This window comes from Ammospiza nelsoni, chromosome 4 (assembly GCF_027579445.1).
Source record: "Ammospiza nelsoni isolate bAmmNel1 chromosome 4, bAmmNel1.pri, whole genome shotgun sequence".
Lineage (NCBI taxonomy): Eukaryota > Metazoa > Chordata > Aves > Passeriformes > Passerellidae > Ammospiza > Ammospiza nelsoni.
The window spans coordinates 70,970,854-70,989,902 of NC_080636.1; the positions used below are offsets into that span (position 1 = coordinate 70,970,854).

General features: G+C 38.0%; 1 protein-coding gene across 1 annotated transcript; it reads right to left on the bottom strand.

Annotated features, from left to right (window-relative positions):
• Positions 1-1,116: 1,116 nt before the first annotated feature.
• Positions 1,117-18,465, bottom strand: GASK1B (golgi associated kinase 1B). The gene is made up of 5 exons (XM_059471293.1): positions 18,296-18,465; positions 16,422-17,705; positions 8,865-9,079; positions 5,656-5,882; positions 1,117-5,354 (listed from the first exon to the last, which is right to left on the bottom strand). The coding sequence occupies exons 2-5, from the start codon at positions 17,416-17,418 to the stop codon at positions 5,147-5,149; spliced, it is 1,647 nt and encodes a 548-aa protein (XP_059327276.1). The 5' UTR covers positions 17,419-17,705; positions 18,296-18,465; the 3' UTR covers positions 1,117-5,146.
• Between the last annotated feature and the right edge of the window lie 584 nt (positions 18,466-19,049).

Here is a 19,049-nt window from a genome sequence, read left to right on the forward strand (position 1 = left end):
CAGTACAGCTCAGACTGTGAGCTGAGAACATGAGCGTGGGCCACTGTCTGTGGCCCTTTCCCTTATATTCTCCAGCACCCAGAATTGTTGTATCAGGAATGTTGGAGGATAAAACCTTACCTAATTCTTACTAAGTCCAAATACAAATTTGTTGTCCTTGAATTTGTCTAATCCTCTTTGAATGTCCTCACACACAGAAATACAGGTGGAACAGGCTGAAAGTCTTCAAAGAACACTTGTAGATCCTTCTTGGATCCCACAGATATTGTTTAGAGAACAATATTATTGTAACAATAACAAAGTTCTATATTCATGCTATATTTCAGGAAACTCTCCTTATTAATATGTCACTCTCCCAAGGTCTCACTTTGACCTGAGGGTTCAGTTCTCCAACCTCTGAGAATACAGATTAACCTTACTGACTTAAATTGTTTTATCTGGAATAGGGATAACTCAGTGAAATTGAAAATAATTCACACAAATGTATCTGACAGAATTTTGCCTGAAGCATGCAGTAATGTGCAAAAATAAATAATATTTTTAATAAAACAAACTACTTTTTGTGGGAAAGAGAATGTTTTAAATGTTTCCACATCTTTGTGTTTCCCATTAGTCTCTCTTGGATCGTGACAAAAACTAAAAACTTCAGAAGCCAAAAGTTTTTAGGCTACTTTAACTCTGTGTGAGTCTCTGTACCACATGGAGTCCAGTGTCTCTCTGCTGTTCCTGTGTTTGCTCATGGCATGTTGGAAAGTTTACGAGTCATTGACCAATGCTTCTGTCCTGGCATTATAAACGAGCATGGCCTTTTCTGCTCAGTGTTTGTGTAAGTAGCTATTGTCAGAATGGCTAAAGAAGGTAGCAAATACCCATGCTGTAGTAACCAGAAGATTCACAGCTACACTGAACCAGCTTAGTGAGAAAGAGTTGCAAGTCTCATGAGTAAATAGCTAGAAAATATTTCTACAGAAAGATTCCTATGATCTGTTTTGGATTGTTTCTATGAAGAAGCAGTTTCAAGGCCATAGTTCTTTCTAAACAGTAACTAATGATCCACATATTACAATAATATCTATTAGGGTTTTTTTTATTGGAACTTAGAGATCTGAACTGAAAATCTGATACAGATATTTCTTTATTTTGGATATGTCTACATATTACATGACAATAGCAGCAGAGATTCAAATGAATCATTACCTGTGAAAATACTGTTACTGTTACTAATTAAAGTACAAATAGACTTTAAAAATTCACAAATTCCAAAATAAAATGGAAATTCAATATCTAGTATAAAACATTTTTAAAAATCTGAGTTGATATCACTCTGGAAGTTTAGCACAGATACATACTGCTGTTTTACTCTACAACTGTCAGTAAAAAACTTTTAAGATAGTATAAATGTGTTAGCAAAGGAAGAGTTAATCCTTTGAGGACAAAAGTTTCATCTGTTATTTTGTTTATTCATCTGTTATTTACTTCAACTTGTGTATACCAAAACTGGCACTTAGGATCACAAATACAATTCTTCATGTAAACAGTAAATTATATAAACAGCTCACTCTTTATTAGCCAAATGGACCATTTTATAGAAAAAGCCAAAGTGTAAATACATGTACAAATATTTTTGTGTCTGTATACACACATATGCATGAAAGTGTTCCCAGGTTTGCTGTGGGAGCCTTGTCCCTTAATGTACTCTGAATCTGCATTTGTAAGTTTGAAACCCCAGAATTAATCTGGTTTTTTATTTATTTATTTTAATATGGTGTTATATAGAGTACCCGCACAAGAAAAGAAAGAAACTGCTCTCACAGTGCTCCACAGTTTTCATGTCCTCAGCTTCTGGAACATTTAAGACTCTTAACTTGCTGGCAGGCTCCCAAGGAATTTTAAGGCATCTGTGCCTGTGCTACTTATTTTAAGCTCTGTCTTCCAGTGTTATGAAATCTCAAACTCTTTTGCGAGCAAACTCTTCTGACTTTCTTAGTAATTCCATTCCATGTGGTTCTGGCTTTCAGGCAGATTCAAGAATGACATAATCGCCTTTTCCCACCCACAGGTTTGCACTGTTGCTGTTGGTTACACCCTTCCACGCAACGTGCAACACTGATCCTTGCCTGATCCCAAATGCCCAGAAATGGAAGACAGCCCAGCAAAGAGGACTAAAGCACAGTTTCTTGGCTTTCTATCAATCACCATAGGTTGAATAAGGCTTCTTCTGGATTTTTCCTCTGAGTTGATACTACTTTAGCTACAGTGTCAGTCGAAAGTCATGATACTTCCAAAGGATGTGAACCAATTTTCCAATAAACTTTACCCCTGTTACTGAAGCGGGTATCTTAAATGTAGTAGCAGAGGATAAACAAACTTAAAGTGCTCCTTTTGTATTTTTTACTATATCATTTATGCAAATGCACTCAAAAAATACAGAATTCTTCATTTTTATTTTAAAAAATGCTAGAACTTGGCTAGTATGCATTCATAAGAGCTATTGCAATCATATTTTGCATTATTAACATTACTGAATTACGTACCAAGCTCCACAGAAGCAAGATGAAAAGCACTTTCTGGAGTTTGTTACCAACATGAGAGAACTAGAAGCAATCTGCAATCCTGTCTCACTGTCCAATTTCGCCAAGAGTCTCCTGGCTTACCTGAAGGCTACAAGAGTGTTTGTACATGAAATATGGCATGCTAACACAGCATACGGAGTATTCCTTTGCCCTTGGAAAGTCTCCAGAAATTTTGCTTTTTACAGTTACGCTTTTCATACTTGATCAGATTTTTAAGTAATGGACAGCATTGTGACTACTCAGTTCTCTTGAGTCCAGGACTACTGAAAGGCATTGGTTCAGGTCAGCTTCAGGGCAATTCCATAGGCAATTATATTGCTGCTTTAAGAGCTGGCACTGAACTGCCAGGCAAATAAAAAAGCATTTATCATGCTCAAGGAAACACTAGTCCATGTCCAGAAGAAATGGAGAAGAATGCATCAAGTTATGAGCATAAAAAATAAATTATCCAGCCTGGAAAGATAATGGATTTCCTTGTCTTCTTCAGCAATGAGCCAATTCTGGAAAAAAATTACAACTGGGCAATGACTCAGCATCAGGATGTGCAGTCTAAAGATAGAAGACAGAGTTCTCATGGGACCTTGTCATAATCAGCTACATTCACAACTCTGCTGGGCCCTCTCCTAAGCTCAGCTGAGAGTCATGCCTTTCTCTCACTACCAGCAGTGAGGGATTATAAATTTGATTGCTAGAACAGGTATCTAGCAGGAAGAAACCTGTGAGACAGGCTAGAAAATGAGACAAACTGATTGTGATGGCCACCACAGAGTGAAATCCACTGCAACAGGAATTCCATGTGAAATGTATTCTGATGATTATTTATTTCTCTAGACTCTGCTCACAGTGCAAGCCAAAGCAATATTTTTGTTTCTATGATGAAAATTATCTGGCTAATAAGTTACAACACTTTAAAGAAAGGGATGAATTGAAAATCCTGTAAAATTCTACCTTGGTGTTAAAAAGTCTAAGGCACTCTAAAACACATTCTCTTGAGGCAATAGTTAAGTTCTAGGAAGTTTTAATAAATTGAACTGTCCTTTGCTGACAAAATAAAATAAAAGATTATTTAGCTGACTAAGGTCTTAAAATTTTACTAAGTCTTTTTAACACTGCCTATAATGAGATCTATTTCTTCTAGAAATGCAATTATTGCTAATGGGTTTTCTGATACTAAGAAAGAAAACTGATTTTAGCTTCAGTGGAATTGTAGTTATTTAAAACATTAAATTCACCCATCCACATTAACAGTGACATGACACATTTTATTTTGTCATTAATAACATTATACAAGCACTTTCAATATTCTTTCACACCCTATATATTTTTACAACACATAAAGACAAGAGTAGCTATGAAAGCATCCAATTTCTACCATTACCTCATGGCAAAAAGATGGTATTTCTCCAGAAAGACGGTAAGAGTTTTTCTAAACAGTCAGGTAGAAGATGGATGTGATGATAGGCTGTGTCAATTGATATTTACTTTCTGGAGCATTTCAAGGGTAAAAATCTCAAGCACTTATCCAACCTTCCCTAACAACCACACTTGTGAGAACACTTGGGGCAAGTTCTCAGTTACAATCATCACCCCATAGTGGTCAATCTTAATGGAAACCCAAGCCTCAATTGCTGGCTGGAGCTGAGCACACAGAATAAACATTTCCTCTGCTGGGTTTAACAACAGTGTCATTAGGAGTTCTGCTTTTTCATAATATTCTCAAAAATTACTGTCAAGGATTTTGCAAAAACAAAACATGTACTTATTTAGCAGCATATTCACACAAAGATAAAGCTTTTTTTTTTTTTTAAATACACAGTTAATCATTAAACAGAAAATATCAGATCATCCACCCCCACATCAGAACAAATTGCATTGAAAAAATACATTGCAATGAGTGATTCATGATGAATTGTACTCCATAATGGACAAGTAAAAACTGTATTTGTCAAAATAATTATTTCTGCTAAAGCCATGTTCTCCTCACTCTGTTTTAAAATTCGCTCATGTCCAGTGCAAACACTCCTGCATCTAAAAGAGCTGAATTTAGTTCTCCTATTCCAAAAGATCAAAATGAAATAAAGTAAAAGAAGCCCTCGGAAATGTAGGCATTTTAGAATACTTAATAAAATAACAAATTCCTGTACTATATATGTTTTAGCTAGTGTCATCAATGTATCAAGTGCTTACACATCTCTTTTCCCATTTAAATTTGCAATAAAATTTACTGACTTCAGTGAGGGAAATAAGAGCAATCCAGCCTAATGTACTGAAAATCCTGCTGCTAATTTCCAAACACTTCAATAGAAAGAGTGTTCATGGTACCTCCATATTACTGCATATTATCATTTGGTTATTTTCATTTCACTGGTGACATAGAAGACACTACACTGTGTTGAGCTGCAGCTGACACTTAAATATTGCTTTCAAACCATGCAAAATTTCTTATTTAAAAGTAAACTTGAAAGTTTGGGAAAAAAAATAATGCTACGAATTAAATCAATTTTACTGTCAGTTTCTGCCCCATAAAACATTTTTTAAAGACTTTCTTTCAGATGGAAACAAGACTGTTTCATTCATTCATTCATGGGCAATACTTTGGCTCCATGTGCATTTATATAAGTAAGAAGAATTTTGGACCTCCTTTCTATTACATCAATAAGCTTTTCAATTCCTTTTCTGCCTCCTTGGCTCTCCCAGTATATTTTGTCAAGGAACAAAGACTGGAGTAACTTCTCACGTAAACGCTGGCTCCTCAGCACTGAAACTGCAGATGCAGGGAATCTGGAAAAGCACAAAGAAATTCATCAGGTTTTGCCATTACTCTGAATTGCAGTATTTATGTTGTGGTTTAGCAATCAATTCTAAGAATATAGGCTGCAACTCAGCAAAGGAAGTCCGTGCATGCCTAATCATATGTATGTTAATTGTAATTGTATCTTTTACATCTGTGGGATTACTCATACATTTTTAGATACATCCTGTCAATCTCTTGGGCCAATGATATCTATTCCAGTAGCTTAGTGTTTCAAACTCAAACAAGAAATTATTAATCCTTTTACAAAATTGATAATTTAAAACTTACTCATTGATTCCTTGTAGTATTTTGAAGTCAAGATTGTCCTCATTTCTGTCAAAGAAACCCTTATTGTCTATAAAGGCCAAGTGCCTTTGGTCATGCCTTCTCTGAACGATGTGTGTCAGGTCAACAGCATCCTGATCATTGCATTTCAGCTTCAGTCCTTGCTGCATGCAGGAATCCTCCTTGAGAGGTTTGAACCCACAACAATTTCTGTCTAGTCGATTATAGATCTAAAACAAAGTAGAGCACAGTGCCAAGTGAAAACAATACCAAAGTACTTGGGGCAAAGTGTCATTGTAAGACATTGCTCTCTAACCCAGCTGACAGGAAAGCAAGCTCAGGAAAAGTGTAATTAAAAACAAGGAAACAGCATTGAAGACCTGGTCCTCACACCTCAATGCAATTTCTAAATGCATTGAGGTATTGCTAAATGCAATTTCTCAATTTTATCCATTTTACAGCCATGATCTATTATGTCAGTAGAAATTCTTTGAAAATAATGGAACAATACCACTGTGTAACTGGAATAACAAGATGGTGAATACAATTCTATTTTCTTTGTCAGGAGCTTTCTTTTTTTTTTACATTTTCTGTGCTGGAGAACAATAGAAATAGCACAGTCTGACACACATAGAGGATCTTCATTTTGTGGGATCTATTAGGCTAACAGTAAGCAAAATAACTGAAAAGACCAGTGAGGGGCACAAAAAAACATCAAAAGCTATAAAATTGTTCTTACACTGTAAGAACAGTGTATTTATAACCACAGAGCAGCCTCCCTGTGGTATAAACTTTTATGACATGATGGTCGGCACTATTTTTTCCCATGCAAAACCTTGACTATTCATCACATAGCACTTAGCTGGAAAGAACACATAAATCTGGACTAATTTTAGTGGTGTAAATGTTAGGCATCTCTTTTGACTTGGTCGTTTCTGTTCCCTTTCAAAAACAGTGACAAGAACAAGGCACATTCAGAGCAATGGATGCCATTTTAGGATAGCCATTGAATATAGGAAGGATAAATCACTCCTTGAAAGTGCTGCTACCCCTTAAGAGTAGATGAGAGTAAATATTCAACATTGCTACAGCCCTGATCACACAAATTGGCCTGGATTGCCCTTAACAGTCTTCACCTTGGACTTTACCCCTGTGCACAGGAGCCCCCTTAAGCTCAGGCAGCTCAGCCCCCCTCTGAGTCCCTTGGAGGAGGGGGTGTGGGGGGTGTTTTGTGCTGCTTGTTCCTGGATTGTTGGTTGAGATTCCTGCCTGTCAGTCTTGGAGCTGTCTTGTCAGTGCCTGATGCTCACAGGGCTACAAATGGGGCCTGTGGCTTTCACCATCCTTCCTGCTGGCCTGCCTCTCCTGCTGCTGAGCCTGCCTGCCCTAGAGCAGCCTTTGGCTCCAGCTCATCTTCCCGGACAGCAGACCTGCTCCTGCTAACAGGGGTTTAGACAATGCACTGGTCTCTGCACAGGGCACTTCGATGCACTGGTCTGGTGCATATAAGACTTGATGAGTGGCTCATCAAAGGTCAATAATTTTTTCTGTCCTTTGTTGTTTACTGTTAACTCTTCAAACTGCTCTAAGCATAAAAGCATTACTGTTCACATAAGCCTTATAAAATTACAATTTTATTGTTGTAATTTCCCAGGAAAATTAGGACCCCATGTTATGCAGAATTTTGTTGCATGTTGAAATAAAAAGGTCACCTCTTTAATCAAATGAAAGTCTGAGAACTGGGTTTGTTTTGATTTTGTTTGGGATTTTTTTATATGTAGTTCTATTTCGACTTGTATTGTTGACAGTGTTTGTTTCCAAACACCAAAATCCTGAGGAAAGGAACAGACTTCTCTTCCTCTTTCTCCTTTCATGAGCAGCAATTATTATCTGAAGGCTGTAGAGCCCCTCTTGCTTCTCTCTCCCGGGATCTCTTATTCAATCCATCCAAAGGTAAAAAAGTAAAGCAGAGTCCTTCCAGAAAGACTCCTTTGATGCATAGACTCCATTCCTTTGCACTTCTCTGCATGCACTAAATAGACAAGGAAATCTTGTTCTTACAGACAGCTCTTCATGATATCTTGCACATTTCAGTGCTAAGACATAATGATGGAACACTCTGGAACTGATGCCTATAGTTTGGCAGAATCTTCTGTCATACATTTATGTACAGAAGAGGTCCAAACCCCCAAAATTAAAGAATCCATTTTGCTTGAATTCTTGCAAGAGGCAAGTAAAGGTCAACTATAAGCATTTTATATCCTGCTCCTATGTTTTACAGCACTTCACAGAGATTAGGAAGATCTATTAGAAGTGCCAAACCTATTCTTCTGAAGAAATTATGCTTAACAGAGAATACTTTTCACCATTATTCTTTATTTCTGAATGATTCATGAAGCACAGGTATTATTTTTTTAATATTGAATCATTTCTTGGCATTTTTTTGCTTTCAAATTTTCATATTCTGCTGCTGATAAACTTTTGACAGCACACAGATAAAACTGTAGTCTTTAAGACCTATGAGAGTCACTTTCACTCACTTTCTGGAATGCATGTTCTTGTCTGATTTGCAACCAGAGATATAAATCCCTCTGGTACCAGCTATTAGTACAAGAGTAATTTGTCTCCTGTCACGTGAAGTGCAATCCTGCTGTATCTTATTTTAACCAACCCCTCCTTCTGAATAATAGAACAGCAGATTTATCATTCACCAGTCACTGCTCTACTCCTTTTTTACTAAGTCACTGTCTAGATTGTTTTTTTTTAAAAAGGAAAAATTATCCACTACAACTGTTACCTTGCTCCAGATTGCAGCTCACCAAAACCACTTCAGTCACCTCTTGGGGCTGGGGAGGTGCAGGAAGGACCACAGAGTAAACAGAGATTTACAGTTGTGAACACAGTCAAGATCTCTGTTTGGAGAAACAAGGAGTGAAGGAGAAACAGTATGCCTGACTCAATATGAAATAAATAAAGGCAAAAAGCCTTTGCATCCTCTTTAAAAAGAAATGAGTCAGTTAGGTTTCCTGCCTAATTATAAGCTGCATTTTGGATATTTTAATCACAAGAAATGACCAGAAATAATTTCAAACTATGCAAATACCTCTCTTTCCCATTTTAAAAAAAATGAAACACACTAAAATTACTATTTCTCCCCTGTGTTTGATCACGTGACTTATGAGGCAAATAGTTGTGTTCAGTAAACATTTTACCTGCAACAGAAAATCAAAGAGTGCCATCTTGGACCATTCATGATGATGAATTTCAGTACAGCCCCACTCAGCTTTGGGAACTTTACCATTCTGCCAGCATTTCTTCTTCAATAGCTGCTGATATTGTCCCCATGTTAACCTCACTGAAGAATGGGTACTATTATCTGTTGGACTCAGTGAGGAATCCCAGAGAATAACAGGACAGGCCTGACCACCTGAAAAAAGGGAAACAAAATACCATTATTATAAGAGCAATACTATCAGTTTTATTTGATTCTTCTTTATACATTGCCTAAGCATTAGTAAATGTACCATTTTACAGACCTGGAAGGAGAACCAGCCAGGGACTAATATCTTAACATACTTTGGTTAATGTAGTCTTATCCTACATCCATAACCAGCCACCACAGGACTGGAAACATAGGCATAAATGTCTTCAATGTATGAAACACTTTCTCTTTTTGAGGCAAGAGACTGATGTACAATATCCTATACTAAACCAAACTATTAAAAAGTTTCTAGGTAGGTTAAAAGCCTCCAATGCCAGCGTGAATCAACAATGTAATTTCCTTCTGATTGCGGTGAACTGCTGATTTTCAAGAGCTGGAAACTTACGTCAAAGGGGGTTTTCTTTGCATAATGGACAGAGAGACACCACAAATACTGCACTCAAAGTGGATTTTGTTATTTTTAGTATTTTAAACCTATAATGTATTACTCCACAGCTCTGAAAGGATATATGAGAATCCTAGAGAATCTGAGCATAGAATTAATAACCAACTTGACAAGTTTGGGACTTTTTACCTAGATATGAGATCTGTTTTGTATAGCAGATATTTTAGCCAAATTATTTAGTTCTTCTGTGTAAATAATATTCTTCTCTTCCCTGAAACAAACACAGAGGACTTCTCTTTGTTGAATTCTAGTGTTCAGTTTCACCGTGAGAATAAACCTCATCAAAGCATTTAAAATTACCTTCTCCAGTATAAAAACTCAAATTTATTTCACACAGCATCAAGGAACAGAGAGATCTATTTTATTACAAAATTTTCCTTTTATTCCTGATGCAATGCTACTGCTGCTTAAACTGCTAAGGACCCAGGACTGACCATGGCTTGTACATATTAAAACAAAGAAATCCTTTATATTTTAGGGTGTGTAGACAGAAGATCAAAATATGTCTTAGTACAGAGAGGAAGAACCATTTAACTGCAAAAGCTTAAGTGCTGTTTACTAAAAAGTGTTGGAACACATATAAAGCTTTAAAAATTATTCATATTCATCTTGAAGTTCATTGAACTCAGTCTACACTATTGCACAATTTATTGCATAGTTAAGTACAGCCTAAATTGTCTCTTTGTCTTCTACATGCCCAGGGATACAGAGACAGATCTGCAAAAAAGCTTTTAAAAACACATGAAGGCAAGAGGTCCAGGCCACCTTCTTCAGAAACAACCCAGACAGAAAATAGCCCGTGGAAAACAGGTATCAGTGCCAACAGCAGGGTAAAAGCTGCCAGTATCAACGCTCCATTTGCAAGCAGCCAGGACTGTGAAAAACAATCTCCACACAGCTGTTGAAGTGAGGGGAGAACGACCATCCTGTAACGCATCGAACTCGAGTTTATTGATCGATCAGCCAGTTTAAATAATAGTATTAATGAACTTCATGCATATTCCAAAAGCCAAGTTTATGATAGGCTAACAGAGAAAACTCTAACCACTCCTTTTGTTTTACAATACCGTTGATTGTTTACACAAAATAAAACTAGTGTTCCCACTGTGATATGAACGGTTCCCAAAACTTCCATATCTGTTCCCAGGGTGCCATCTTTTCCCAGAGAGGGTGTTTCACTTGTTATGGGAAGACTGCCTGAGAACCTTATTGTTTATACAATGATGCCTGAGAGAGTCTAATTGTTTATAGAAGTCAGGCTGGGAACTGCTTTGGAACTGCTTCACAGCTACCTGTTACTTTTCTCTCAATTGCATGGCTTCATGGCCTTTTTCCTCAAGCCATGCCTGAACTAAACTCTCCACACACAGCTGAATCAAAAAGCAGCTTGTTCAAAGGATGCTGACTGTTGTAAAAGAACAGATAAGAAATTATCTTTGCCTGTACCTAGCTCTGAAACATGCTCAAAGTTCCATCTCCCATTCACCAAACAAGCATGACAGACCAGCCCTGCATGCAATCCAGCCCAAGAGAAAATCCAGCTCCTTCCCAAACCAGAATGTGCCTGATCTTCTCTCTGCCATGGCTTGCACATACAAGGCAGTCCTTCCAAAGCCAAGCCAACCCAAACACCACTTCTTTAACTTCTGTCCCCGTTGCCCAGTGTCCTTAGCAACACAGAATGTCTTTCCATCAGGAACATCAAACACTCTTTATTTATGATCAATATTACCTTTATCAGCAGCATGTTCCACACTCTCCTCCACTGAAAAACTGAGCTGAGCACTCCTGAAAATCAGGCTTCTCCTCTACTGAGGTGCCTGAATAAGTATTTAGGTAACTTATTTGGGAAACCGTACCCATTTCTCCATCCCTCTCACTCTGGCTCTATCACCTACATTGTAGATGACTTTATACAAGTTAGATCAGCTATTAGTTAGATTTCTTTTCCAACAAAGTTTAGAGAATATCTATGTAATCATTGGGAATTCTCACTGAAAAAAAAAAAAAAAGACAGCTTTTATAAGGACCAAATCTTATCTATTATTTTTATATCTCCAGTAGCAATTTATGTAACTATTCATTAATTCTTCCACAAATCAAATACATAAACAGTTTTCTAAGAAAACAAACATCTCCTGTCTACCCAAAAAGGACATGATAAACAATAGTAATATAAATACTTGAAAACTATGAATAATATCATGCCTGTTTCCATTAAGATACAAAAACATTTTTGAAAGACTAAGGTTAAATACAGGAAATGTTTGCATTTCAAAGGAAATGGGAGCAGAAAAGATGATCCAAAAAAAATCTTTCAACTCTGTAATATAAATTGGATTACAGGAATATGAAACAGCAGCTTCAGTAAAGAGCTGTGACTCAAATTTTTGACACAGGAAAAACATGAAGATGCTGAATTAAAGCAGATAAGGGGTCTGATTCACAGCTGCATGAATTGACATGACCCCAATCAAATCAGTGGAGTTTTTCTGATTCAAACCTCATTAGGATTGGGCTGAAGTTGCCTCAATAGTGAAGAGACCTACAGCCACAACTGGAAAGGTGAAGCACATTTCAGAAAAAGTCCAGTGTATGTGCTGTATGTGCTTCTTTCTTAGTCAGCCTTACATATTAACACAGAAGTTACTGCTTTTCTGCTGCTGCAGCTGCACTGCACTCAGAATCTCACCCAGAGCTGATTGGGTTCATTTTATTTTTACCTGCCATTTTAGATCTATATACCTACTTAACTGTCCAAAGGTAATCTTCAAAATTGTGTGGGAAAGATTTTTCAAAACTCATGCTGAAACCATCTTCTAAGTAATTCATACACATTTTTAAACATTTCTAAACATTTTGAACAATTCTAAAAATGTCTTAGCTAAGTTGAATAAGCTAGCACAGATAAAACCTCAGGCTGCTGAGACTAGACCACCTCAAGGTACTCTGCTTCATGTGCCGCTCACTGACGTATCACTGCATGGCTTCTTCAACACAGGCATCACCCTAGATTTCCACACCCCACATCACTTTGAAAATAAACTGCATGCTTCTGAACTTCATGTGGTTAGGAACCACATTTTGCTCTTGCAAACATTTCTCTCCTCTTGTGCTCTGACTTACAGCTACAGCACTTTTTCTAACTTCCTCAAAAGAAAATATTTTCAAACATGCCCAGAAGATCAACAGTAAAACCAGAAAATCTATCATGAGGTAGTTCAAGCCCTTTCTCAAACTCACCATTGTTCACTGCAAGGCAGTACATCTCACCACTGCCACATTTGCAAGAGTTCAGTTGTCTATGTATTAGCAAGAAAGGATAATTTAGTGTGGAAAATGAGAGGGACCAGCATACAGAGAACAATTTTGAGAGTTTAAGTTTTTAGGGAAAATATAAGGAACAGAAGTAGAAAGCAGAGAGAAGTTAGGCCATTTATTTTTCTTTCTTCCCTATGCATCTCATTGCAATGTTCTGTCCTGTGCTCATATGGATGTCAGTATTAAGGAATGCATGAAATGTGCATTAGTTGCTCTCTAGACTATGGACTGCATTATTGCTTGTACATTAACTTCTCTACCCAGCAGAATACTGGAAATATGCCTCTCATAACCCTTTGAGAGCTACAGCACTATGTGGAAGTATTTTAGAGCACTCTGAATGCATGAAGCAGTGTAAGGTTTTTATTTTTTGCCCTGACATTGGTGATTCATATTGTATAATTTTTGATGGGATGGCAAGAGCAGGCTGATAGCACAGGACATAACACAGAAAAAACTGACACCTTTTATAGTCAGGCAGAGGCCAGTAAAGCAAAACAACTAGTGCAACCAGTGGAGCTATCATCTCATTCATCTATTTGCACTAAACCAGCCATGAAAGGTGTTATTCAAAGGAAGAGTTTCTTGCAAGTTTGGGGGAAGAAGGAGGTTCTGGACAAATAGTGGATTGAGTACACCAGTGCTTATCATTCTCAGTTTAGTCAGACTCAGGATATCAGAAAACCAGAGGGGAGGAGAAGCAGCCATCAGCACACACTAGTTCAGTCCCTCAGCAAGAAGTGCAAAAAAACTGCATAGCAGCAGCTCTTGTACCAAAAGCCATCAAAGCCTCACTGCTACTACCCAAGGAGCCAGAGCACTATCCTTACAGCTGTCAGCTGAGACAGAGAAGCCAGCCTGCCCCAGCCCACAAACTCCAGCTGTAGCTCAGGCCTAAAAAATACTGCAACTGTCCCAGCCTGCAAATGCAGTTGCTGAGCTGGAGGCCATACATACATGCATTTAACTTAGCTCCTGTGCAAAGGCCATTAAGGTAGGGCTGCAAGGAAGGTCACTTATGTCTCATATTCTTCAGGTTAAGGTTATGAAATAACGAAATACCTTAGTGCTGTAGTATTAAAGTGACCATCCCAAAACTCAGACACATAAGGGTCAGCCTTCATTTATTCCACAATAGACAAAAATTTATGATTATTTCTTGGTGTTTTACAGGATTGTCCTTCCTTTTTCATAGGAGATATTTTTCACATCTTGTAGGTAGTAATGGAAGTAATGAATGACTGCTTGTGCATGCACAAAATCATGCTCTTTTAGACTTCTATGCCCAGCTCAGATACCTATACTACTCAGGCTTTTTATATTCAGTCAATTCATTGTAAAAATATAAGACAGTTACCATACCTGATTTTTCCATCAAGGATAGGTGATGGAAAAATTAGACAAGCCACAAAAAAATTCAGTTAACACTTAAAAGGATTTACAGTTAACAAGGGAAGGTGAGGGCAGCAGACAGAGAACTTGAATACAGTATTTTGCTAGACTTTAAAAAAAGTCAGTGTCAGATCTGTGGGAATAAGGGAAATAGAAACTGTACAGGGATTTACTAAGCAGTTCTTTGAAACTGCTTTTGACAAAATGAATGACAGTTTTGAAAAGCCCATTTTTTAAGATTTTAATGCTACATCAAACATGTCTTGCTGGATCACATCACAACTGAGGCAAGCTAAAGGGATGCGTCGGGGAGAGAGATATGTCAGCCCAGAACTAGTGTACATTCATACACACATGCTGTCTCTAATCCTGCATTGCTTGCTTTCCCATGTGAATAACTGATTCACACAAGCCACTCTGTAAAAAACTTTACAGAGTTCACCTATCTTAACATATCTAGGTCATTTCAGCGAGCTAATTACTAATATTCTTTTAAGAATTATATTTTTGCTCATTTTCCTACCACAAATACTTTCACATTATGCCAGACATAAGCACATAAATAGTAAAGAGCTTAAGTAGTTATAAGGCATCTGAGTTCCAGCATATTTCCAGGCTAAAGAAATCATGAGAGACAAGGTGCAGTCACTGTTCCAAATGCTCTGTTCAGCCTTTAGCTGGAAAAAATGAAGTGAGACCAAAATAGTGTTATTTCTCTTCTCATCACCTAGCAACACTCCTCTTGCAATAGGAACTTAGCCAGTTATGAGGAAAAGAAAATTAGAGGGCAGAATGACACACTCTGTCCCAGACAGTCCAAAATATACTGTAAGGTGACAGACACTGAGCAGCACAATGCACAGTTAGCCTAATAGCAGTTTTCTGAGGTTTGCAGTCTGTCATCTCTGCAGCCACACTGTGCAGAGTTCCCCCATCCCAACTGCCTTAATGCCTTATGACAGCTCTATAGCAATAGATCTTGTTCCTAAAAATAAAATGGGCATAATGTATCTTCCATGCTTTGCAAGTATGAATAATATTCAGAAGCCTCCAAACTGCTGTTCCTAGAGATTCATTCCCATTGTTGTACAGGCTGCCAAAGGGAAGGTTTACAAAGCAGGAAGACACTGGAAATCACGAGGTTGTCTTCCTGCTGTCAGATTTTAGAAAATCTTTCCAGCATTACTTTTCTTTTTAAGAAATGCAGACTGATCTAAAACTATTTGGTATAAACTTATTTCAAAGCAAGAAATGAACAGCAAAAACATAGCTAGCTACTTTTACAATGTTTCACTAAAATGCAACACAGTCCTTTTGGATTTGTGACTGTACAAAAATAGGACTTATGCTGAAGACATATTTAAGAAGGTAGCAATTTTAAAGTAGACTTCTAGCTCACATTACATGTCTGAATTCTACCTTTAATTTCACTAAAGGTTAAAAATCAACTTTTTAATTGGAACACTATACTAATCATTTAACAGGCATATTGAGATATTTACTATGTGTGTTTCATTGGATAATATATAGATGTATGTACTGAACCTCAAAATGTACAGCAGAATTCGCTGAAGTGTAGTTTGTTTGGGTTTTACTTTAACAGAACAAAGGGAAGCACTTTTTAAAAATTTTCAGTTCTCAAGAGGATTAGTGCCATGAAAAAAGATTCAAGCTTCTGCAGGCAGGTTCCCCATCTCTCTGAGTAGATTATCTGACCCCATTCCTACCACCTGAGAGATGAACTTTTGTGAAAAGTTCCAACAGTATTTTATTAAAGTCTATTCTAAAAGATGAGAAGTTTATCTTTAAAAATAAGAAATACCCATTGAATCACAGAGATTCTGGAATCTCACCAGTTTCACTTCAGGCAGTCTGTACAATGTCATGCAATCTACTGATTGCTGTTTCTCTTTTTTCTTGTTCCAGACTCATGTTAGGAAACTCTTACTGCCCCCAGCAACTCTATCATATTTGAAGCAAACTTTGGGGTATTCATCCTCTGGACAGAATGACTGCACTGCAGATGTTACACACAGACACTGGCTTTATTTCCCTGTAACAATGGGGCTAGTGCTCAAGCTCACAAGAGTTAAAGGGGGTGGCTGCTGCTGCCCCATGGAAACCTTTGCACCCCACCTGCAGACGCTGAAAACCACACGAATGTGTTACCTTGGAAGAACTCTGATCTCCTGCTTACAGAAGGTAAGCTCCTGTTTAGCCCCAAGATCCTGTCCAAATGAAAGGCAAACACCTCACTCATGTCCAGAGGTCTTTTGACAATTCCACAGTGTCCCTGATTACAAGCAGTTCCCGTAGTGCTGGGGCCTCTTGCAAATACTGCCAGGACTGCTTTTTGTGAAGGAACTTCTTGAATGCTCTCTATGGGAGAGTCTGCCAGCATGCGCATGTTTAGGATGTCATCTTTGCTCATCCATGAGGGAGGGCTCTCGCTATAAATCCTGATATTGCTTTCCTCAGGCTGGAGCTGTGTCTTTACAGCTCCAGAAATGCTCCCAGGTCTCTGGTGACCTCTCTCCCTGATAGCCACTCCTTTATGCCCATGTTCATCCAGCTGGTACTTTCTTGCCTCCAGAGAAATCGCTGCTCCCTTGGTGCCGGCGGCACGTGTGGCCCGCCCTGGCTGTTGGGCAAAGGCCTCTTCCCAGCCCACAAGAGTGGCTTTTGGAAAGTGCTGCCCGTAGGACACAGGGATTGCATTTTTCTTCCTGCGCTTTGGCTTCACTGTGCCTCTGATGTTGGCAGGCTTGCTGCGCTTGGACCGCAGGGTGATATAAACTACATTGGGTGGCAGCAAGGTCCCATTGCTACCAAGCTGGGGTTCTTGGAAATTGGGTGGTGACAGGGTGCCATCCAGTGGGATGCCCAGAAAAGGAGTTTGAGCTGCATCTTGGAGACTCCTGGAGCTGATCTTTCGATGTCCTCCTTTGTGCTGCGGTAAAACGTGACCCACTTGGCTGACAAGGAATCCCAGGTAGATCACACAGGCAGTGCCCACGAGCAGATTCCTCCTTGTCCGCGGGCGCCTGCAAGTCCAGAGCCTCAGCAGCCGTGAGGGCCACAGGCAGCAAATAAACAAGTTTTTGATTTTACTTGGCTGATCAAAAGGGGTCATTTCTCTAGTGAATCCACATGATGAAAACAGCATAAAGTCTTCTGTACATTCCAGCCAGGATGATGATGCATTATTTCTCTTCCCCAATTTCTATTTCTCCTTTTCCAAGTAGCTTCCAGCATGGGTGATGGACAGAGGCTACTGATATGCCTGGGAAAGTGGTCAGCACTAAGGATGCTGACACTCCACCTTCTCAAATTGTTAAATTCTTATCAGCCACCACAGAGGAAGTGATTGGCTTCAGAGAATGAATGGAGCCAGCTGCGTAAGCAAAGTTTACTGACTTGTAGTCTAAAAGATCTATGTATCTTCTCTGCAAACTGCAAAAAGAAAATAGTAGCATTTACTTTCATTACTCACACATAGCATCTGTGGCTCTATATTTTTCAGAGAAAAGAAGTTCTAGATGAGACAGTATGCATGTAAGAATTTGTCAGGATAAATCTTTTACTTTCTCATTACAGTATAAATCAAACACCAAAACCATTAAATACAGGCTCAATTTTCAATCTCAGCCAGATGTATTCCAGCATTAGAAGAAATTCCTGTCAAATCCAGATCATTATCTTTTTCTTACAAGGCAAAGTCTTCACTAAACCTCATGTTATGGAAATGCTGTAAACGATCCAATTATGAACCAGTGACTAGTAGTTAAATATGCACATATTCACTAATATAAAAATATATTAGCAGTGCCAAATTTCCCTAGTTGACTATGAATATAGTTCCCATAATTCATAAACACACATTAAAATTGAAAGATGGTTAATTCTCTTCATTCTTGTGAAGCCATAAAAAGAATCTAGCTAACATTTTTAAAATAAAATGATAATGGCTTATATATCTTTTTCAAAAAACAAAGAATAGGTGCACATTACATACAGATTGCTATAAAAATAAAATTTCTTACCTATTCAGCTTGAAACATCCTTTGTTGTGGTAAACTCCTTATGTTAATAAAAGTAACTGAGTAAAAGCTGGCATCTAGAACATATTTCACTTTTAAGTATGGTTCACATTTAGGTATTTCATTGCAAGCTAAGAACTGTTGAGAAGCTAACTTTACTGAGAAGTGGTTGCATATGAACTGCTGTAAACTTACATGAACCTCACGTTATTAAAAAAAAAAAAAAAACCAAACCAAACAACCCCACACACAAAACCACAGCAACTTCTATTTTAAATTCTGTAATGAAAAGTCCTGTGAAGTATGTGCCTTTCAAAAGTGCATTCCATCTATTTCTAACTCCTGAGAGCCCTCTAGTGCACTGCATGCAAATGTACTAAAGAAACTCCCTTTACTGCATTTAGTTTTTTGGGGGTTTTTTGAGTGTGAAATACCACCCACTCCCTGGATTTTAAAACTTTTGAGGACCATATATTATTGTGGTGAGAAGTGAAAAAACAGATAGACACTTATAAAATGCTATTAATCTGCCACTAAACAGCTCAGGAGTGTCTCCTAATTGCGCTTTCTGGAGCAAGGCATAGGAGAGTCCCTGTACAGCTGGAAAAGTTGGAGCAGACAGAAGTTAAGGGCAAACGTCTGACATCTGACTCCTCTCCTAGTCTAAGTATAAAATAATAAAATGTATATGTTCACTGTAATTCAAAGAGTGGAGATATTCTCCTCTCCATAGCTACTACTGAAGGAGAATAGTGAA